Raw genomic sequence first — 24,308 nt, forward strand, 5'->3', positions numbered from 1 at the left:
ACTTTCGCAGATAATTTCGTCGGCCACTTCCAATCGCCTCCTCCCGAGACTGCAAACCTTCCGTACGTTGGCGCCATCTAGCGGTCTTAAGAGAAAACTCTGGGATGAATTTACTCGTCATCGACGACCATTCGAAATTGTAATAATTTAAGAGGTAAAGGAATGGAAGGCGGAATATATTTTAATGCGTAAGTTCGGCCGAAAAACTTCATTTCGAAACGTCTCGTCTCGCGAAATTTCTATTTTCTGCCATTCTTCTTTCGGGGAGGAAGAGGAAAAAGACGCGTTACTGTCCGTCATATTTATATTTATATTCGGTAAACTACGAAATAAATAAGGCGCTTCGATCTAGATTACGAGAATTTCAAAATAAATTAAATCTAAAAGATCCTAATACTTTCCTGGCTGTTGTTTGTAAACGAAGGGAAAGTATGGCCATGGGTCAAAATTTGACCCCTCCCCAAAATGGACTCGGAGCACCTCGAAACATGTAAAAAACGTTTCCCCCTATGTTTGTATGAGTGTTAATAGTTTGGTTTTAGTTTTATTTATATTCGGCAACGCGACAGGTGGGTCATCCACCAGGGGAGGACTTTCTACGGAAAATTGGCTCCTGTTGAATGTTAGGCTACAAACGTGAAGAAAACCCAGAAAACTTTACGTGGCCGGGCGCGAACTGACTATTGATGTTCGATGGCTTTATTCACTCTGCCACTAGTGGGCGCTAAGTGTTAGTGTGTGGGCGTACAGCAGTTTTGTTCGTCCTCGTTGAAGCTTAATAATTTTTGTGCCTTTCGTCAAAAATTTCTGAAATTTTGCAGGTGGTTCAGGTATTACAGGGGATCGATGGCATTAAATTTTGGTGGTTAAAGGTCGAAGGAGTTACGCGTCGTACGTGAGATGGCACTTAACGAAGGTATTACTTGTTTTTAGCATTTACAATGTTTTAGAAAACTCGTATTAAACTTTTAGACGTTTTTTAATAATTAAAAACACGCAATTTTATTTTAAAAACATTTTAACAGATGGCGCCACGTGCAATTTTAAATGGTTTGCCAGTAAAGTTACTTGACTCCATTTAATTAGTTAAAAGATTCGAACCTTTAAAACTGAATATTTGCATTTTAACTGGCCAATAATTGTATATAATATATCGAGTCTCGGATAGAACTTGAGTGGTTATTAGAATTTATCATTCGGAATTATTATGGCGTCAAGAAAGACCATCGACTTTTAAAATGAATTTGGAAATTGGTGAACGGGGTTTTAAAATTCCCGACAGGATAACCGATTTGGCTTTTCCATTTAAAGTTCAAAAGGTCATCGACATAACTTTAAAAGCATTCGTCTAAATCTTCATTTTCGAAAACTAAAACTAACATTTTTATTCACTTAAATGTCGCTAAATAATTTGCTGGTAGAAAATGAATAAAGTTTGCTTCGATGTACTGTACAGCCAACTCGCGTGGCTTAAACTCGACCGTTAGCTTCCAATGCTTCGATTAAAAATATTGGAAGTTTGCACGGTGGAACAGCGAACAAGGGGAATTGCTATCTGATAAATGAAAACTGATTAAGAGAGGTGTTCATCTGATATGACGCTAGTTACTAATCGCAACGATTTAGTTCTTTTCTCCAAGAGAAATGACAGACAGAAAAAAATTACGTATTTTTTTTAAAATAAATACAGTGCGGTGGCGCTAATTCGAACTCCCGGTCATTCGAACCCCTCGTGATCCGAACTTCTACCCTTCCCCTAACTATAATGTCAACCGTATGCCTGCATCTTACGTATAAAGTACACGTAAGTCACGTGTTGTGAGCATCTTTGCTTACTTTTTCTGTTACCCCGTTTGACTTAACGATTCTAACCTTATTTGCTGCTGCAAAATATTTTACAACAGTAAAAAATGACCTCCGAGCGTAAACATCGTATCCTTACTATTATACTCTTGTTAATCCGAACTTTTCATTAATCCCAACTACCACCGGTCTCGATTAGTTCGGATTAGCGCGACCGCACCATATCGAAAAGTCTCCTTACATTCCCCCGTAAAATATTTATAATTGGTGTTTATAAACATTATGACTATGGGCTTTTCCTCTTAACCTAAGAGTTGACGGGATTGACTTTTAAAATTCCGAGTCGTACAGTAAGTTACGTGGAAAATATGTATGGTACGTACGGAACTTTTAAATTTAATATAGAGGCACTATGTCGAGAGTTACCGAAATAATGTAAGTGCCAAATTTAAAGATAAATTTATAATTATTATATTCTCGACCAATAGGAATCTTCTATTCTCGACTCTTGCAATTAAAACCTGGCAAACTAAAATGATAATTTGGAGAGATTAATTCTTTTTAAAATATTCTTTCTGCAGCATTTCCAGCTATTATAAAAATATTTCAACCACTTTTAAATAAAACGAGTTACAGATAAATGTATTTCACCGAGTAAATGTTTATTACCAGAAACTGGTCCCGCTCAAACGTTTGTCCACTCCCGCCATCTATCGGTAATGGGAAGACTCGTCCGGACGTTGGGTTGAACTTTCGGCATTTCTGCGCGAGTAAGCGGCCGTACCCGCAGGCCCCGGGAAATCTAGCTAGTAAATTGGGAAAGGACTCACCCTTCAAGGCCATCTCGTGTCCTCCCAGCTGACAAGCGGGATACTCTTCCACCTTCATCCTGTCCGCGTGCGATCCAAGTAGTGCTGAGGACTGGGCAGATCGTCGGTGGTGTCGTCGTCGTCGGTCGACCTGAGTCTGCTCTCGTCTATCACCAGGGGATTATCGTCGTCCGGAATGGGATAGAGGTGCTCCTCGAAGCTCTTCTGGTCCTGGTATCTTCCGTCTAGGACCGTGTACCTCTGCGTGCCGTCCATGGCGGACATGGCACTCATCTGACACTGGTACTGAGTCTGGTAACGCATTTGGCATTGATCCTGATCCTGGCACCAGGGGCCGTACGACATGGCATCGCCGGACCTGTGCATGGCGGCCAGATCGTTAGTCAAGCACTGTTTCATGGCGTGGTTAACGACCGGAACCAACGGTTTCTGCTCTTCTTTGATGTCCATGTAATAGTCGTGAGTCGACATGAGCGACTGAATATTGGCACATTCCTCTTCGATCTTCAGCAAGTTCTCCACGTCGTAGGAGTCGTTCCTGTCGGCGGCGTAGTTGTCGAGAACTTTGCAGGTCTTGTCCTCCATTTTGACGTTTTCTATTTTGCACTGGGTTTCGCCGTAGGAACAGGAACAGGCTTCTCTCTCGTCCCTCTTCTCCACTTTGACCACGGCGGCAGGCGACAGAACTGGCGATCTGAGCGGCGACCTTTCCAGGCTGCCGCAAGAACTGGAGGAGGCGCTGAGGGTGACGATGTCCTTCCACGAGTTGGTCACGGTCTCTCCCGAAGGTCTGCTGTCGGTCTTCTTCTCGAACAGGTTCTCGAACATGGGCTTGTCGTCGGCCTCCCCGTAGAAGGGACAGGCCTCCGTCTGTCCGAAGTCCCCCGAAAGGCTTCTCAAGGCCGCTTCCGCCTCTTTGATGATCCTCGTGTCCTCATCCACTTCCGGCTCGCTTTTTCTCACGGCTTCTTGAGTCTCCGCCGCCACTCGACTCTCCGTCTCGGCGTACCTCGTGCGCTCCGCCTCCTCCGCATGGCGCGAGTCTTCGATCTCCCCCTTGTCGGTCTCGACGGCTTCCGACACTCGCAAACACTTGCTGGCCGGCTCCTCCTCCGAATCTTCGTTCGGCTCTTTTCGTTTGTTCGAAATGCTGAGTGTGGCTTCGACTCTGAAATCAAACCATTGTTAGAACGGCGTCCGTCTCGGCCATCAAAACGCGCGAGAGACAAGAAACACTCACGTGGCCTCCTGGGCGGGAACCTCTGAAAAGGCAAAGAAAAAAAAAGAGCGTGAGTATAATTAATTGGAGGAAGGGAAAGAAAGAGATCCGAATCCGGTTAATCGAATGACTAAGAATTAACTAACAATAAGCACTCCATTAAAAACCTTGGGCATTTACTTAACCGCCGACAAAAACAGATTCCATTTACATTCTTGTTGACGTTTTTTTTTTTTGCGGAATTCGCCGAGAAGAGGAGAAAAAACTCTTCCCATTAACCGAGTTTCTAAAGCGTTTCTTTTTTCTCCTCGTTTAATCCACGAATTTCCGAATCTCGGAGTAGAGACGAGGAGAGTGTTAATTTGACTCTAAGTGCGCTAAAAAGGATCGCTGTCCGGAAAAGTATTTTTCTCCCTTTTTTTCTTTCGAGTGGGGAGGAGAGGAGATTTGCCTTCGGTTCCTCAAACGACTGACATTGCTGCACAGGTGTCGTGAGTAATTACGTCAACGACATCTCGGACTGTCAAAAGCACGAATGGTATGTCTTGCCACAAGACAGCTCGTGATTAATCATCCGGAAAAACACCCCTGTTACCAAGGAAACGTTTACCTGGTGGTCCTCCCGATTGGAACTCTTCGGAGACTTGGTCTATCTGAAAAGAAGAAAGGAAGAGATTTTTAAAGGCTTTTCTATCGTCCTCATTTATCGACTTAAAAAGAGTCGTTAGCCGTTTTTGTCTTTCTACGCCTTTAATTCGAGACATCGGCCTTCAGACAGGCCCGGCTCGTTCTAATTAATTAAAATCAATTTTCGATGCGAGATTGACGCGTCCAAATTAAGGCCGCCTTTTAAACACTTAAAGCCTTCGGCTCGTTTATCAAATTAGAAAATTCTCGCGCCTTTATTCCGTATAATTATATCGTTTAAACACTAATAATCGTTTTTAATTACGTCATTACCTTCTCCATAATTTACTTCTCCATAGGAATTAACTGAAAAGAAAAAAAATTAAGTTTTAAAATGCATTTTTCAAATACAAACGAAACTTATCTTTAAAACAGTAAAACCTAAACAAATAGATATTTACTTCATCGATTTAATTAATCGATTGTCCTCCGAATAGTTCTCGCCTCGCCCGAGAGATGGAGCAAGTCGTGCCGGCTGCCCGGAAAGATTGACAAATTACCACGCTGCCTACGAAAGATTCGTCCGGTATTTATAGGAGCGAAAATCGATAAGAAAACATAATTCCACTTCCGCCCGGCGTAAATGCCCAAACTTTTCTTCCTCACCCTCCTCCGGGGTTCCCGGATCGAGTCGCCACCCGCCGCTCGGAAAAAACGCGGCACTCGAAATCGATCGATCGATCGATCGATCGTCGTTGGGCGGGTGGTTCGAAGCGTCGATCGTTTGCGGCGGCGGATGGCGCGTGCAGGGGTGGCGAAAGAGCGCCGACCGCCGCGTAAGCCGAGTAATAACAGTTTCGTCATTTATTAAACATCAATCAATTTGCCATTTAGAACGTCGCTCGACAGTAAACTGCGCAAAGATAACATCAGTTTTCAAATATGCGAATCATTATTGTACAATTACGCTCGGTTTCTGTAAATTTCTCTCAAACTTTTCCTTTATTAACGCCCACTCGTTTACCTCTGCCGATTTCCGACTTCCGGGCGGATCCCCTCGCCCTCCTTCCCCTTTTTTCGAATTCCGCCGTTAATAGAAGAGGAACGGGCGTCTTACTAATGACTATATTAAGTTTCTCGGCGGGGGGTGCGCCGCCGCTTTTCTTCTCGGCCACAATTAACAACCATTGACTTTCCGACAGTAAAAAGTCCCTTCCGCCTCCGCGCCTTTTTCCGGGTTGGGGGAGCAAAATTTTAAAATGCCCGACGAAGAAGAGCGTTACGTGGGGCGCGGTGGCCGGAAGCCGGCACGTGAGATTAAAAAGATCTCGGGGCGGGCAGAGCGCGTGGCCGGAAGTTCATTCCTTGCCCGGATAAATAACACTAGTAGTACGGGCACGGTGATAAATGGGAAAAACAGATGTTTTAGAAGGAGGCAAAACGTAGAAGGCGAAAGAAGGGGGGTCTTTACCTCCGGAAAAATCGGTAATTAAAAATCCGATTAAATTTTGTTCGGAGGGAAATTCTGGCTAATTTCGAAAAGGGAAGAAATCGGAAGCGACTTTAATTCGAGTCGCGTTTAAAGCCGAGTGGGGATGACGGACGTGCCCGTCGGCTGTCTTCCTCCACTACTACAAGTAAACGAGAGATTTTTCCCGCACAACTACGCTAGTTAAAGCTCCAATCTCCTTCCTCGTTTGGCTCCGCCCTTCTTTCTACGTCCTCCTCCTTGACCGCCGTGACGTAGTTCCTTTCCGATCGATTCGTAAATAACGACGTTTATATCGCCACGTTTCTCCAATTATCGAAAAACGAGATCGTTTTTAAAATTTTAATTTGATATTAATTCCTGGCGGAACGTATTTTGTAATTTCCAAGTCTTGGGGCTGGGCGTACCCCGACTTACGTACAAGTAAAGCGTTCCCCCCAGTGTTTTTAATTTTTGCATAAGTAAATTTCGAGTTGTTTTAAGTACATTTAAAGCGAAAACTAATGCGGAAATCGAAGGAAAGTAATTGTTTCTCCTTAAAAATGAACACGAGTAAGAAAATCGTTTTCGATTACGGCCCGACAATCGGTCCCTTTTCTACATAATACAAAGTAAACTTTTCAAGTGTCGGGAGTTTTTCTCTCGTGACCAACTCCGCTAACGACACGCAGATAATAACGTTGCTAAATAGCATTTATCCGAAATATCCAGATAAATAAACTAATGCGTGCGCCCTTCTTAGTCGCTACGTGGAAAATCGCGTGGGGTACGACTGGTAAATGCGGCCGGTTTGCCATCGTACTACAAATAATTAATATTAAGCGAACGGTTGGGAAATATATAATAATATATTTTTTGGACCGGAAATACGTAATCTAAGTTAAATTTATCGTATGGGAGTATAGAAAGAGAAAAATGCGCCTGGTGGAAAACATGTTTTGTGTAGGGTGGTCCCTACCTATCCGCAGTCTTTTCGTATTCCGTAGTTTGTTTAACGTTTTATAGTCATTGGTGGGGATGAACGGAAACGTTATACATTGATACATTTTCTCTAACGTCGATATCATGTTCTCGTATCATTTTCTTCTAACATGTTTATAGCATCGTCATATTTTCTAAGAAATGCAATATTGACGTTACAGTCTAGTCCTATAGGAACGAGAGAGAGGAAAAAATAAAAGTAAACAAATTAGAAGATTGAAAATTGCATTTTTTCGCCATTGTTTTAAAAAATAATCGTCTTTTCCGGGGGAGTGAAATATTAAGAAGAGGAAATTCGTAGGTGTATGAGAAATTTAAAAAGTACGATTATATCAACAGCTTTTCTTACTTTAAACCTTCGAACGTGCTGTCGTCGTGGTTGTGGCAAATTTTCCAAATTTCTTTCCGAAAATTAAATTATGTTTAACATATAAATATCGATTTTTTGATTAACCGTAAGCAGAATGCTCAGCACTTGGATTGTTAGCTAGTCGGAATCGAGCATTCCCCGTACTTCCGTATACGGTAAGAATTAAAAATAGTAATAATAATAAAGGTCTGGCGTCGGGCCTGGACGTAATTAACGCCGGCGACTTTCCGTATTACGGCGGAGTAAAAATCATTTGGATAATTTGATATAGGATTACACTTAATTATAAACGAACAATAATCGAAGGATAGTTTTACGAGGGTCGTTACCGTCTCCGGAAATCAAATCCTACTAAAATTGCAATTTGGCTATTCCTTTAATAGTTTCCGCGTTTTTTTTTCTATAAAAGTAATTATTTAATCCTGGGTTATTCGATAAAATAAAGTATAACGGTCGTTATCGTCGTAATTTTCTACGGGAAGAGGCAATAATAAGCGCCACACCATCGAGTCGAAATCGTCGATTTTAAATTTCCCCGAAGAGATGCGCCGTCCCTTCTAATATCGATTATCATCCGAATCGTTTTTTGTATTCTTCGCGCGGAATGATGATGGTGATGACGACGACGATGACGACGACGACGATCTTAACCGACGTAGTCTCGGTTCACTCGTCTTCCTAACAATAATTATCGTGGGAATTAATACAATAATCATCGTCGATACCGGGAATCCTCCCGTCCGAGATGACGTTTCCCCAGACAGAAAATAAGCAAAAATTCAAATTTCCGACGTCTCCGGTTATTTGTCGTTTGGAAAAATTCCCGAAACGATTCGAGTCGGAGGAGGACGAGGCGCTTCGATTTTGAAATTCGAGTAGTTGGGAAGTAACGATCAATCGTCTCGTTACTTTATCCGGGGAATTAATATTTTTCGCAAAATTCGATTTTCTCCTATTTTTAAATTACGCTCGGATTAAAAAGCACGACCGGACTCGGAATACGTTCCGTACAATCCACTCCATTTATTGTACCGTAGATTTTTATACAATAAAGAAATTATCGGACCATTCCAATGAAAAATTACCACGGACGGATATTTTTAATCTACGATTAATTCGACATTTCTGCTTTAATTTCTCCTTCTCGATATTCCTAGTTCGAGCTTCGAGTTTCACGGGTGAAAGAGTGGGATGTCTTTGTTCTTAGTAAACAATAAGATAATACGTGTGTAATTTTAAACGTTACTTCCAGTTTCCTGGGATTGACCCTTCTTTCTTAATAGCCATGTCAACGTAGCAAAATCAAAAATCGCTATTCCAACGTCTCCGTAAAAGACTATTTGCAGACATTTACGTAGCCGTTCCGTAATTATAAACAATGATATAAACAAGCCCGTAGAATGGTGCCGTATTTTGTAAGGTAGAACGAGACTAAATAGAGAATGTCGGGCGCCATGTTAGGGCTCTATGGTACGGCCGATCGTCGGTGGTCTGTCGAATATCGACTTTTTTGTCGAAAGGGCGGTCGTTCGGCTCCCAACTGTTTCAAATACTTGGTCTAAAGCTTTGGGAGTTTTCGTATTTTGCAGAAACCAGGAATGGAAGAAAATGGGGACTAGCCGAGTCTAGTTATTAACCCGTCGACCAACCAACTGTTTAATTTTCTTTTTTTAACTATAAAGATTTGGGTTGGGTTGGCCAATTTTGCGGCTTCAATTTTGTAAAATTATTCAAACGCGGCTTTTCGTTAAATAAAATCGATTTTGTCTTTCTAACAAATTATTTTAAAAGTAAAACCGAGTAATCGATATTTATAAAGACTTAACACTTTTTTCTTTATTTACGAATTACCTGTACAATAATAATTTAGAAGAGATGCCGATTAACCATACGACTACGGAAACTTCTAAGCCCATGTCTTTAGACGAAATATTTATTGTAAATATAATCTCCTACGTATATATACGTCGTAATGCGGTTAAGGTTAATAAGGCGTAGGCCTACAATATCTATCCGACAAAATATTCCTCTGCAAGATCCGAGGAGAGGCTTAATTACGAAACACTCGAATTAAAGATAGAATTTTCGTAATATTTGTCACCGTCACAATTTCTTTAAGTTTACGCCACGTTCGATAAATTTATGATAATCGATAGAGGAAAAATGCCAGGATAATGACGATGATTAATATTCGTACGTGTGAATACGGGTATAGAATTAGTTTGAAAAATTGATTAATTGTTAGAAGCGTGGGACTCGGCGTTCCTCACTCGTCTTTTATCACACCGAACTTGTCGAAATTACAAAAAAGAGGGAAAAAATTCGACCGCATCCTCCCTTCCGAGAAATTAACAAACGAAAGAGACTTTTCTAATTCGTAAATGAAAAAAAAATCGAATTTTTCTATTTTATTACAATTAACGACTTTTAACAGAGGCGGGTATCGAAATTCGAATACTTCGGTAATAATTAGATTTGGTCTTTAATTAATCAATTTATTAAAAATGCGATTTGCATAAAAGTAGAAATTGATGGGCACCAGTCGAAGCGAAGTTTCTCGGCATTTGGCAGAAGACCGTAAACTCTCCTCCCCAATCAATAGGAAGAATCTGTTTCCACAAATACGTTCTCGTACCGTAAGCCGCGATTAGTTCCGATACGCATTAAAACAACGACAAATACATTTATTCCGTTGGCCAAAGGTGGGTCCGTCCTTTCTTAAATACCGCTCGCTACTCATTATCTTTTCTTTTCTTTCTTTTTTTTAAAAAATAAAATCTGAGGTAAAAGCTATTCGATCCGTCCGGATTAACCGAAACTTTTAGTCAAAAATTTTCCGTTTACGACCTTTAAATCATTTTTCTCGAAACCCGGGAATAGCGTGGGTGTTCCCCCTCGATATTTACTCGGTTGTTAAGTGGAAGTGGAAAATGTCGGGTTTGTCATATGCCAGATTCTATCGTTCCGTATTTTTGGCCAAATATCAAAAATGGGTCTTTTCCATAACTGCGCAAATAAGGTTCGAAGATGTATTCCAAATTTACATATTACTTTTATAAATATCGACGTACGGTACACGTACTGTACATTACAGTACTCTAATGTCGAATTCGAAATTTAAATTCGAGGATAATTTCAAAGTGAAAAAATTGATGGAAAATTTGAAGAAGATTTTTCTTAAAAAATGTCAGTTTTTTTACCAAACTCGAATCTAATCGGACATTTTGCATTTTTGACCAATGAGCATCGATATTAACACGGAACAATACCGAGCGAGAAGACGGTGGTGCCGTAAAGTTACTGTTTCTTTCGGCCACCTTAAGGTCGAAGACGATTGAAAAATCGCCCGGGATGGCTACGATGTTTTCGCTAAATTTTCGTATTTTTTCGTATTCGAATCGATCGACCTTCGATTATTTTGTAATTACACAAACGTCGTTACAATAGAGTATTATATCACAATAAATGACGTCCGATGCAGTTATTTAAGTGTAATTATATAAATATTTGGTGTTACGCGACCCGCTTATTAAATCCCGCGGTCTAAAGACGTATCGTCGTGGACGAATAAAATTGGAAGTAATTTCGAGTGAAGGAGGGAAGAAGACATTTTTAAATTAATCAGTATTATTCAAACGACCATTTAGTAAATTCGCTAACGGTTTCTCTTAGTCGACGATTAAAGATATCTGCGAAGAAGTTAATTTAATAGCGCCTTTTTTACGGCGATTTCTTCACTTTTTAGAATTTCAAAAAGTGTCGAGCGAAATATTTAAAGTGGGACACCAGAGCGAATAAGAAGCGGCCGACGGGAGAAAAGTCGCTCCTCGCGGTTTACAAACCGTCAAAATACGGAGTAATACATTGAAGGTAAACTACTGCGCGACGGAAAGGTGATAATTGTTAAACCGGGGAAAAGATTTGGCGTTAAGTCGTGAGCCCTACGCCAATTTCTAACTCCGGCATTTTTAAGCGCCGCCCGCGTCAAATATATTGCCTTCAATTTGGCAGTGTCTAGCAGAAAGTCCTAGACCTAAGCGGTCGATGGAAAACTGTGGCGTACGCGACCGAAACCACTCTAATCGGTGCGAGGACGAGTGGATCGAATGCCCTACGTGTCACATTTACTGCCGAAATCTTACTTCCGTACTCGAAATATTATCCGTCGTCACTCTTAATGCCATCACCAGCGGTAATTAAGACAAACCCTTTCGTTTACCTTCAAATTAATCGGAAAGTTGGCTTATTTATAAATTTCTGTAAAAAATATTTACATTCCTACTTTTAATACATTAACCAGCGATATAGTGCGTGTTGCCAGGTGCGCGTAACCGGAATGGTTGCCGGGTTACGTCACCCGGTTACAAAATGGAACGGTCCGTAAGTTACGTTTCTTAAATTGGCAGTCGACGGCAGAAATTACCGCTCTGTACGTTTCGTCGACCATAATTCAAATTTTGTTACGTTACAATACGTCACGCGCGGTATTTTTCGTGTAACCGCGGTTGTTTATCGATTGATTTCTTTTTCCGTAATTAATCGAACGAGCTTCGGTGCGAAGCGGCCAACAATTTATCCGAGAGAACTTAAACGTCGGAGAGAACTTTACGGCCTACGCGCGCATACATAATAGATAGGTCTATAACGTATCCGAAGAACAGGATCCGATTTTAAAGGTGGGGAAAAAGAAAAATAAGGATAAATCATATTTTTAGAATTAAATTGCAAATCACAATATTCCAGATTATAACTATTTTATAGTGGCAAGTTTCTAAATAAATATCGATCAGGAGTCGGTAGAAGCGGATCTATTATTTATCACTCCAGACTTCCGCGCTTCTCCCTTTCACTTTAATATTTTAAACATCCGAGATAATTTTTAGTATTCGAATGAATATCTTAGCAGACAATGCGATGCGCGCATTCCGCCTGCATCATTTAGAATCGCTAATTGAAAATTCATCCCGACGCGTCGACGCGTAGCCGCCCACGGCGCCACCCACCTCACCCCGTGCAAATTTTACTTTATTTTTTAACCTTTCCGTCCAGGTAATTTGAGCGCGCACTTTTGTTCGTGTATTCGGCGGCGGTTATTTTCGGACTCGTTTCGAACTTATCGACCAATTTCTGCGGGTGGGGGAGGCGAAATTGAAAGTGGAATCCGCCGAATTTCCTGCCAAAATTATTTATCTCCTAATGGTGACGTTACGGTCGAATTTTCTCTCCGAAATAATCCGAGTTGGAAACTACCGAAATTCCACCGAAGGGAGCGAGTTTGTCGTTCCATTTAATAAAGAAAAAGATATATATATATATATAAAACGTCTGATTTAAAGTCCGAATCTTCGACTCGGATTAATTATAAGCCAAAAAGTTAATTTCTTACCGGTAAAAAATAAATAAAGTTTGTAAATATCGATCGACGATGCGTACTTTGTTTTCCGCGGTTTAAGCTAAGTAAAACATTCGTCTAATACATAAAACATTTTCCATTTGATACGTTATGAACCGTCGACCGGGTTACATCTTCTCCGCTTTACTTTATCCGTAATTATTTAAATCCCTTATATATATTAATATAATTTACTTATTTTACCTCACCGTAGATGGCGCTAATGACCGAATTCCACCCTAATAAATTATACCGAATTTTACCTTTTAAAACGGCTAATTTTCTATTCGTCCCTTTTTCTCCCTTCTCCCGCTTACACAACTTTCTCGTTTAAATAAAGGTAAAAAATTAAAGGACCGTAATTACGTTTACACTCGTTTTTAACGCCTTTCGTTATAAAGATGACGCCGAAGAGTTTCTATGTTTTTTCCCCTTTCTTTAAATATTATTTATTAAAAACGGCGAATATTCCATTACATTTAATATGCGAAAGACGGTTATTGTTTTTAAATTTCATTTTCTATAAATTTCTTTTAAAGGAAAATATTAATTAAATTCGACTCACTCTGGAAGAGGCGGACAATAATCATTTCCCATGTTTAAAATAATAAGTTAAATATTTATCGATATAAAGTATTCGATTTTAATCCTTTTTATCGCCGAATCATTATTATTAATATTATATATATTCGTGTGATGTTTCCATAATTTGATTTTAATTTGTGCACTTACTTTTGTATAGTAGCCTACGTCTGTAGCGGATTATCTAAATACACCGGCATAAATTATACACACACTAAACGAATATAGTACGATCGAGGAACAATTCGACAGAATGAAAGTTTTATATAATTAATAATTATATTTAATATAGAGACGATAGAATACATTTAAGAAAAAGAAGCATTCCGTTGTCTCGGCAGACTAATTACGAATTAATGAAATTTTTATTTATATAAATCATTTCTTTACGTAATAATTATAGCTTATACAAAAATATGGGAATAATTAATAATAATAATAATAATATATATATATATATTCATTCGGATTCATAAAATGGTAGGAATATATCCGAAGATTTAATTGACGTAACTACAGTACTGTACCTTTCCTAAAGAAGGTACAGTACTACAGTAATGTACCTTCTTTAGGAAGGTTGTCTCCGAACGTGTATATATATATAGAAAAAGAGGGTGGCATATATATATATTATAAAGATATTTCTTTGTATTTTATGATTATTAATTAACGTTCGATCGTTAAAGTTCAATTATATTTAATGATGGAAATGACAAAACAAAGTCAATTAAGTATCGAAATTAATAGGACTCGTAAAATAATCGTAGAGTATAATATTTTTCCAGTTTATTTAAAAGTTGAAAACTTTGGAATATTTATCGGTTATTCTGGCACTCGCAGCCGCATTCTCTGCGAATTTGATCGTCGGGTGGAAGCGTCGATACCGCTACCGTAACAAAAATGGATGGCAAACCTTAATTTCTCTTCGTGTCGATTGGATTCCCAACGAATTTCCTCTCTTTTCCTTTCCTCGCTCTAAAATCTCACCTTAAATATTACTGCAAATGGCCAAATCACTCCGCATTTTCTACCGATATTTATTATTTTTAAAAGAATATTTTGCATCCTCATTGTACTGTACAATACACGTTACGATATTGCATGTGTAGTTTTTTCCTATTATACAAAACAATATTATAAAATGAAGAAATCAAACTAATGAATATTAATACAAATGTTTCATTGTATTGCAATGTCGTACACGATATATTTTTGTAAGTATATATTTTTTAGCTAACCAAGAAAAATAATAAATATATAAGACGATAACAATATCGAAAACTTACTATCTCTCTCAATAATAGGCTAATCCATCTTAAAAATGTTATCTAAAATTTCATATATTTTTACCAATTCGTTAATATTTCGTAATTTTCAAGTACTGTCCTATGCGGAATATATCAAAAATAGGGCACGTTGTCCGGGCGGTAGGGACGCATTATCTAAATAGTTTGGTGTTTTTACTACGGTTGTAACTAATCAATTGTATAGACGACAGAAGGTGGTAGGGTGGTTAGGGAAGAAAATTTGGGAGCGAAATTTATTAGTCTCGAATTTCGCTTGGCACATTGGAATTTGGGGTATCCACTTAGAGGAACCGAAAAGGAGAATGTGGCCGCGGTAAGGAATACGAGTCGAATATCTTGAGAGTTGCCTCCATTAAGAACGATAAACGGATATTAGAAGTGGAATCCTCTCACCCATGCGCCAGTCTTCCATAAAACAAACTATTACGGTAACAACTGGGACATTATATAATAATTCGCGTCGGTAGAGGCAGTGACGACGTAAGAGTGCTTTGACAATAAATGCCAGCGTAGGAAAGACGAAATCTAATTGGTGGAGGACAACAACAAACACGCACTAAGCGGCTTATCATTATAGCAATGATAGGAAAGCGTTGCTTGGCAGCTTAACATTAAAATGAGCCTTATTCTAGAACAAAGGAAAAAAGGAAAAGAAATGATCTAGTATCGCTTTATATTCCTTTTTTTACGGTTTGTTATTTATTCACCTCCTTTTGAATCTTTCATGTAAGAATAACATATCTGGACGAAAAGTCATACGTTTTTAAACAATGTTTTTTCCTTTTTTTCTTTATCTTCTTTTCCTCCCTCCCCTAATATCATTGGCGTTGACGAATTTCTTAACTGGAAGCGCTGCCGACTCTCTCCTGATTACAAATTACCACATCGTTCAAAACTAGAGTCTTCAAAACGTCAATACCTTCCATTCCCATTCCCGGCTCCTACGTATAATGCCTGGAATGACGTACACACTCCCGTAATTACGTCACGTGATGTGCAAGATGCAGAAGTAGAAAATTCGTCATTTCGCAATACAAGGAGTAAAAATTGGAATGAGGAAATGATGGTCCAATCACGGGAGGTAAACATCGAAGTAGGTTAAAAAACTTCTTATTTTTTCTTTGGAGGCAAGTGCAGTATAGCGGAGGAGTAAAGCTGTTATTTTCGTGTGAGAGAAGCCCATTTCTTCTACCTACAGCACATTTCCTGTCAACTACACGCACTCGAGTTTTGTTTTCTTCTTATGAGTTCAACATGGAGAATCTTCCCTAGGGTTTGGGCCACCATCAAGAAGTAAAGAAAACCATGCAAACCCTACCGGTTCCTTAGAGGATGTGCAGCTAAAAGATGAAAGTGTATACCGTTTTGGAGACTACTTACAATTCTGAATGTATAAAATGTTCCTTGTTAACGGTTGGATAAAGAACCAGAAATAAGATTCCGGAGTCGACCGCATTCGGTGGCAAGTCATGGATCATTTAATATTGAAGATGAGCTTCGTCAACTTTTAGGCGTCATTTCCCATTAAGGTTGACTCGATTTTTTTTAAGTTATAGATTCCGCATTTAGAGAGAAGAGAAAAGTTCTTTTTCCTCGCTCTCTTTTTCACCTCCACCCACAATATTTATTACGAATACGTTAATAAATTCGTAAAGATGCGCCAAATATAAAAATTAGAGTCGGGTGTACGAAAGGTTCGATATTTGTTATTTCATCATAAATCGCTGTCGCCGATAATAAGAATGGCACCGGCATGGCGCTCTCTCTCTATACTTCTGCTAGAAAATTTAACTGGTTCATTCAACGACGCTTCGTTAACTCTTCTGTAAATATAAATATCATTTTTGTCGAAAAATTCAATTCCAATTTATTCTGTAAGGTTTGCATTTTTAATCCCTTTTTCGGCTGCGCTCGGTTTAAATTATAAGATATATATACCCATTGTGAGGGCGGAGATGCCCTAAACAATGGTGCTGTCAGATTAGTAGAAAGAGAATTAAGTTAGTTGATTTTCTATTGTTTATTTCGAGTTGGCACTAATTTGGAAGTGGAACGGGATCGAAGAAAAAATATTGGGAGAAACAACATGTTTGTTTAAAATATCAACGAAAAACAAAATTAATAATTAAATAGTTTCGAGTTAATTTAAATGCCATTAAATCATTAGGTAAATTCCCTTAAAGAAATCTCTAATAGCTTTTTAAGGAAGGAGGAAGAAAAAATTAATTTTATCCTTTAAATATAAAAGTGGAAATAAAATTCGTAATTGAAATAATAGTGTTTTCTTTTCTGGGTAATTTCTCTGTAAATTTTAATTCCGGAATTAATTTATTCGTTCCCAACATTAAGGTAATGTTGGGGCAGTGCGCCTGCTCCTTGCACCTATTGCTCTATGGCATTGTTCGGGTAACTCCGAATGACCTACAGGAAAATGAACGGACAGTGTAATAGAAGGCCGACTGCAGGAAAGAGGGAGCGGCAGAGCAAAGGAGGGGGAAGAGAGTAACCGGAGGGTTGGACTTTAGAAGGAAATCGACCCGAGGGGAAGTTAGCGTCGCCATGGCAACGGGACGAGGATTAATTCCGGCCGCAGTCGGCGTGCAGAGGGAAGCCTTATCGCACCAGTGGGTGGGTCGCTGCAGATTAGGTCGGCCCAGTATCACGTGACGCGCTACAATTTGCCTCTACCGCCACCGGTTCCCACGCTTTATCATTGCTGGCGACTTGTCGTACGTCATATAACCGGCTCCCCCTCCTCCCAACTCATAAACATTCGAGTTGTTCCGCATTCGAGACTAGTTTTTCTCGACTCTTCTTCTTCCTCCCCGCTCGGTAATTAGGCAAAGCTAGACTAGCTCTTCCCCCAAAGGGTTCTTTACTCTCTCGTTTAGAAAGGTTTACCTTTGCAAACGGAATGGCAATTGCAGAAACGACGCTCTTTTTTACACCGAAAAATATACTATTTTATATACGGATATTTAAAATTATAATTAATATTTTTCTAGTAAAGAAACGACGCCGATATTTTTAATTAAGTGAGTGTTCTTATCGGAAATTTTCGACATTCATTAGATCCAGACAATTTTTGAACGTCATTAGTGTGCAAAACATCGTACGGCTTCGCTACACACCAATATGTAGTCATTACACGTAGTAGAGGAAGAAAGATGAACCCAACTCGTTCTGCATTCGCCAGACTACTTTGACTTTTGTTCGCGCCATACGTGATCAACCCGAACATTAAGCCAACAATTGTAATACAATATGACAAACGGCACCAAAAAAGCCCAACCTTTCTTCCCATTGTGCCAGCTCCTTCCTCCGGCATCTCGCCTCCGCCCAAACACAGTCATTCGCCCTTTCGATTAATTAACGTCCAAATATCGATTTCTGACAAAGATTTTGAAAATAAACACGAAATCAACTACATTGGACAGAATTTTAGTGTAAGTTTACATATTTCCCAGCAAATTTTGGCATCCGTTTGATCGATAGCTGGAAAAATTACTTGGCTTTCCCCAAATTTCGACATCGATACAAAAATTATCGATGTCGAAATAAAAATTAATTACGACAATCCGAATAATTTTAAACAACAACTTTTATCTCCAACACAGCCGTGGTTACAATAATATATTTTTCCTGTACATAGTCTATATTACATAGTTTAAGGATACGATGTTCGTTAAGTGCACCCACCCCTAGTGAATTTCAAAAGGGGTGTCGTTTTATAAATTATTCTTTTCATTTATAAAACACGGATAGTCGATAATTACTAAACGACTAGAGAATATTTGGATATTTTTCTTTATTCGTCACTTAGGAAACAAAAAAGCCAGTGTATGGCTGATATGGGACAATATTTGTATGTTTTATAAAAGTGCTAAAATCAAAGTTCCAGAACACGTCATACTGTATAATACAGCAATCAATTTTCTATCTTCAGACAAGCAGAACAAAATAGTAGAGGAAGCAGAGAGGACAGCCAGTGATACAAAACAGACAATCTGCAGTAGATACCGAGATAACATCAAGGTATAATTCACTCCAGACATGCTTAAATCTACCAAAATAACTACTCTAATAGAAACGGGTATCGAAAAAACCGAACTCGCCACCATCCGGCAATCTACGATAAAAACTAACCGCGAGACATTCCGTTTTTTTACAGTATTTTTCTCTAATTATAAATATCACGCGTATGTAAACGAGTAGAATTTGAAAATTGGACGAGAAAAATCCAGGCAAACCGAATAAAAACACAAGGAAATTTCATATATTCGAGCTCCGGTCAGAGGTATTTTGCTCCGAATTAATCGATCCTCCCCCTTTTTTATTTAGGTGTTATAAAACTTGTTAATAAATTTAACACGTCCTAAAATTACGCGGGAATAAAAATATCCAATGGGGAATCGCTTATTTCCTACGTAATTTCGGTGGTTAAATCATTAATTATATTTTAAATCGGCTTTAAAATAACAAAACCGACGTTTAAAAAACGATTAATTGGAAATTGAAATAGGGATTTTCCACCGGTCGATTAAAATTCCAAATTTTATGTTATTTAAAATAATAATAATAATAATAAAAATAATAATAATAATAATAAAGAGAAAATAAGGAATTTTAAATAGAAATTAAAAGGGAAAAATGATATATAAAAATCGGAATGTAAATGGAGAAAATACGGGAAAGAGTATTAAAAAATTGGAAAAAATATATATATTTCTTTTTAGGATCTAACCTTAATTAGCCGGCTTTTCGGTGAGGTGGAAGAAAAGCGAGTTGTGCCGTCTCTTCTAACTTTTATGATAGCAGCGTCCAGCAGATCACAACCTGCTGTAAATTCAAATAATATTACTCACTGTCGACGTCAGATGAGGCGCTTCCCCTGCACACCATCCTTGCAGTCCACCTCGTTGCCATGGCGACGGAAATTATCTTTCCACGCGGGCGCCACACGCCGCTTGTAGCTTCAGACAGTAATGAAATGTCTCAATGAGAAGCATCCAACATCTAGGCCTTTCTCTCGCGCTCGCTCTTCTTTTTTTTCGCCTCTGTCCTCCTTTCCACCGACGTTCTACCTTCTTACCATTCGTCGACCGGAATTATTTGGCCGCCACTTTAAAAAAATAAATAAATAATAAAATAAATATTGGCCGGATTTTGCCACCGCTCGGACGAGAGGTGAACTTATCTTGGCTCCGAGGTGGAAATTGGGTCATCCGTTTTCTTAGATAATTTCAAAACCGTCGACGTCATTCTTAACTCCTTTCCCTTCCGAAAAAACTTTTATTAAAACCAAATTATCTGGTCGATATTCTTCCGGCAGCCTCCGCCGTTATCTTTCCCTTTAGATAATTATGACAGTTATCTCAGATAACCTCCGAAAAATTCCAAATACGCCATTTTTATTATTTCGTAATTCCGAGACAGGCCAAGAAAAAATTCGCCTTATCTGATAAATTATTCGCTTATCCGACTGATATAGATTCTAATTATTTCCATTAATCAATTCAATTTCCTACGTTTGTTATACTTATTTTAAAAATTATGTCGGACGGTAGATAAAATGGTAGGAATGGAGGCCGAGCCATCCGGATTAACCGTAGACCGTGCAGTTAAATATTAATTCTCATCCGGAGATAATTCCGATTCAAACCGGATTTTCCCTACTTTTTATTTGGTTCAGAGAGAAATAGGAACAAGTAATGTCTTAAATACGTTGTGTAACATATGCAAATGCCAATTTTGTTTTTTCTTTCCTGGTTGGCGTTATTTATCCGAAATGACGGATGCTAAAATATTCCAGATTGACTAACCTCTGTTGGATCATTCGAAATTATTGACTCTTCTCCCGTTTCGTCGAGCCGCTCGAATTTTAATTTGCAAGATTAAAAATGGGTTGGTTTTCCAGTTACGCTGGGCTTTGGCTAACTGCAAATTACTCTCGGTTAATTCGATGCGAATTTCCTTTGGATTCTTTCGATTTTATCGAAAAAATTGCCTTTTTCCGACGTGTAATTTCTTTCTCTTTTCGGCGGCGACTTTAACCGTTGTTTAGGAATAAATCGGTTATAATCCGGCATCGATCCAGGAATTTATTTGTAGATTAAGACGTAATTACCGTAGTTTGGAAGATATGAAGATTTAAAGAAACGTCTGGCTTTTTAAAATAATTATATTTAAATAGGAGTTATTCCGAAGCGATCGATAATTATTTTTATACGGTTTCGATGATGGAAAAATATGATTGGGTGAAATTTTTAAAGGAGAAATATTCGGTATTAATTATAAAGAATAATTGGCGCCGATATCCGGAAGGATTTTCGATTGGCACCGATGCATTTCCTCTAATTTTCCGTAATTCTGCAGACTCTCAACTCTTTCCAGTCGTATAGATTTTTCCTTTCTCCAATTCCTGGCTCTCTCCAATCCAATAGATCATGGCTCTCTGCGATTCTCGACTTTTCCCAATTCTATAGATTCTTGCTTCTCTCCGATTTTATAGATTCTCGACTTTTTTCATTTTCTAGATTCTTAATTTCTAACAATTCTATATGTACAGTACAGTACGTGCGTCTGCGTGTGTGCTAGTCTCTTCCGTGTTCACTTCTATACTCGAGTTTCTCCTATTTTATAATCGATACGCCTAATTCTCTTTCGTCGTCGCACTCGACGTCTTCTCGATTTTTAATCACCCGCCGCATCTCGTCGTGTCGTCACGTCCTCCACTTTCTCGCGTTTCGATTCGAATTACGTTAGTTTATATCAAAATTTCGCTCGGTAAATTTTGCAGGGAGGTCGGTGGGAATCGAAATTACGTCGTTGGGCGGAGGGTTGGAGCGGCGGCACGCGTCGCTTCCTGCCCATTAATAAACGCCGTAAAGGAAATACCTTCTGGACTTTATTCCGGGGTTTAAGGGGGGAGGGGACGAGCCGGCGAAATTTTCGGCCCGACCACAAAGAATCGATTCGTTCGCCGACACCGAAATTTCATTAAAATATTTGTATGAAATCATTAAAATGTTACGAGTGATCGCCTAATTTTAATATTTATAAACTGGCCAAAGTTGCCGGAAGAGACAAAGATTTTACTTTCGAAAATACTCTTTCTTTTACAGATATTTTGCGGAGTTTCTTACAATTAATTACTCTCCCCTACGAATAATAACGTGTAGAAAGACGCTACGATACTCTTTCGAATTACTAGTATAATTATAACCATATATCCTACTTTACTATACTAAATAATTATGTTTATAATAAGTATTATCTGCAGATATATAAATACGATGCGGTACGCGGTATAATATTATTAATTTTGATAAATTCCGTATTAATTGGGGAATAATATAAAAGCCGTTTTGTACGTAGTTGTGGGTCAAGAATGGTTTGGAGATCGGAATGTTTACGTCTTAATTTTTTGGTTCGAAACATTTACTCGATATCGATTTTCCTCTCTTGCCACGGCCAAAAATTACAGCGCGGTATCGATGCCCGACGAAACTTTGCAGGAGAATTCGAATAGACTACTCTTAATTTGGAATTCATCTACGGTATCGATCCATCTCTTGGTCTCGATAAATTCTGCTCCCACATTCTCTATTACTTCTTACGCCAGTAAATATTCCGGCAAATATTAATAATGTACGAAAGGAAGATATTTTCCAACCGAGGTGCTAATTTATAGCAAAGCGAATCTATTGTTATGTTAAGGTAAGAAATTGGCGTTAAAACGGATTAATTTGGTAAATCGCGCAGGGGTGAACCCTTACAAACGACGCGCCATAAAATGATACGCCGGCAAACGTTTAGGAGAAAGAAAAAAGTCGAGATTTGAAACGGGGTCTTGCGAGGAGCGAATGTATTGACACGATTTAAATGGTCGCAGCTAAACAGTTCCTGGGAGAGTTGTGACTTGTTAGCTCCTCCAGTAGAAGGTCGCTCATCATCGATCCACAATCTACTAACTGATTGTCTCCTATGCATTGTGTCTGACAGACGGTAGCAAAGCTGCTTAATCCCCGGGTTAGGATGAGTGCGGAGACGGAAAAAAAAGCTCTGGTATCCGTAGCGCCTACGGAATTGTCCCTATTTTCCCTTTTTGGCAAAGGTCAAAGGTCGTCCGTGGCTCTTTCCTTTGGAGTTACCGCGTTGGAAAAATTGGGTCCGCGGAGTGACCTTGTCGATCGATCGGGTCGACCAGTCGATAAAGCGGCCACCTAATTCGGGACACGAATAATTTTAACATCACGAGAAAGGAGGAGTTTGTCCCCGGGGTAAAGAGGGGGACTGTCGACAACACAAACGTGACGCCGCCGGTGCCACCCTTCGCGTTGCCATGGCAACAACTCCTCCCAGTGCAAATGACGAAGCGATGTTAAATGACCGACCGGCCACTCGAAAACAAAACCGCATGCATCACTCCCTAGCACGTTTCCTGCATTAAAGCGTCTTTCCACCCATCGCTACACCTCGGGCGCCCGTAATTTCGGTGTAGGCGCTAGGCGCCGCCGGCACCGACGGTCCCCGGACCGTGGCCCTTTTTCTTCCGCCCGGCAGAGGAGATGGAAGTAATTTGGAGGAGCCAATGTTAATAAAGCCCGGATTTGCTTAACCTCTCGGCACGGAAATATAACGAGAGCTCGTTCCTCCTTCAAAACAATATGCAAAGCGAGAAGGATGAATATGCATGACGTCAAGAAGTAAGAGGATGCAAAATTAACGAGGTGTAGTGTCATCGTGCTATAAATGCAATATAGGATTGGTGCAATGTTTGGAAAGCTATCTAGATAGAAGCCGGTGTGGACGATCGATACCGTCTTTCTAGTAAACAGCCGGACAGAAAAGTTGGAATCCTTGGAAACACTAAGCAACGCTAAGTAATTGAGATCAAACAAATTGCCCAGGATGGACATCAGGTGGCGCAATCACGACCAGGTAGACGCGTGCCGAGGTTCCTCCGGGGACCGGACAATTATCCCGGTCGTCCCGACCGGCGAGCGTGCCCCGTGACCGAGTCACGTTAATTTACTATCTGACACGTACGTAATCAAATTTCCCGTTTTTCGCCGCTGCCGGATGCCGGAGGTCGCCCTCTCTTCAATACTCCGCCGGGTCTTAAAATGCGCCACGTGGACGACCGAAAGCGCTTCGTGCCTTCATTCCCCTTCCCTTTTCACCCTCTTTAAATAACTCGAATTATAGCATTTTAATATTCTCCGCCAAAGTTCTGCCTTTTTTCTTTTTCTTTAATGCCGGGTTTAAGGGCCAGCTTTAATAATTCGATTGCAGCCGGCCTGGAAAGGGGCCCGTTTTAATTTATTTTAGACTCGTTTCGATTTCTTTTTAATTAATTTTTCGTATCTGCCGCGATTTCCTCGCCTCTTAATTCCTCTTTTCTTCCTCGACTCGGAATTGCAAGTGGCCATTTTGGAGACGAGACGTTCAAATCGAAAGTTTGCCTCTATTTTAAACTTTTCGACTTTAATTAATTCGATTTTTGACGGGGAAATATCCGCTTCCCGCCATACGACCGACAAAAAAAAAAACTGACTGGTAATTAAAATTCGAATAATTATTATATTATTAAGACGATTACAGTTAAGTGCGAATTGAGTGCGGGTCGACGAAAATCGCTTTTTCCACATATTTTCTCCAATCAGGCTCAAGTAATTCGATACAAAAATGGAATTCGCCCTTATC

At 39.5% G+C, this 24,308-nt stretch overlaps 2 protein-coding genes across 2 annotated transcripts in view; both read right to left on the reverse strand.

The window, feature by feature from the left end:
- The window catches only part of LOC136985992 (CDK5 and ABL1 enzyme substrate 2-like), a 390,978-nt gene that overhangs the window by 347,470 nt on the left and 19,200 nt on the right, over positions 1–24,308 (reverse strand). The window lies entirely within an intron of this gene.
- The window catches only part of LOC136986013 (myelin transcription factor 1-like), a 67,236-nt gene that overhangs the window by 23,914 nt on the left and 19,014 nt on the right, over positions 1–24,308 (reverse strand). Inside the window, exons 2-6 of the mRNA XM_067283462.1 lie at positions 4,813–4,845; positions 4,463–4,505; positions 3,874–3,895; positions 2,691–3,801; positions 2,634–2,658 (exon numbers count right to left, since the gene is read on the reverse strand). Coding sequence (XP_067139563.1) covers positions 2,634–2,658; positions 2,691–3,801; positions 3,874–3,895; positions 4,463–4,505; positions 4,813–4,821 — 1,210 coding nt within the window. The 5' untranslated portion in view covers positions 4,822–4,845. The remainder of the gene's footprint in view (positions 1–2,633; positions 2,659–2,690; positions 3,802–3,873; positions 3,896–4,462; positions 4,506–4,812; positions 4,846–24,308) is intronic.

The sequence above is a fragment of the Centruroides vittatus genome, unplaced genomic scaffold (genome assembly GCF_030686945.1).
Source record: "Centruroides vittatus isolate TY-2023 unplaced genomic scaffold, ASM3068694v2 contig_986, whole genome shotgun sequence".
Lineage (NCBI taxonomy): Eukaryota > Metazoa > Arthropoda > Arachnida > Scorpiones > Buthidae > Centruroides > Centruroides vittatus.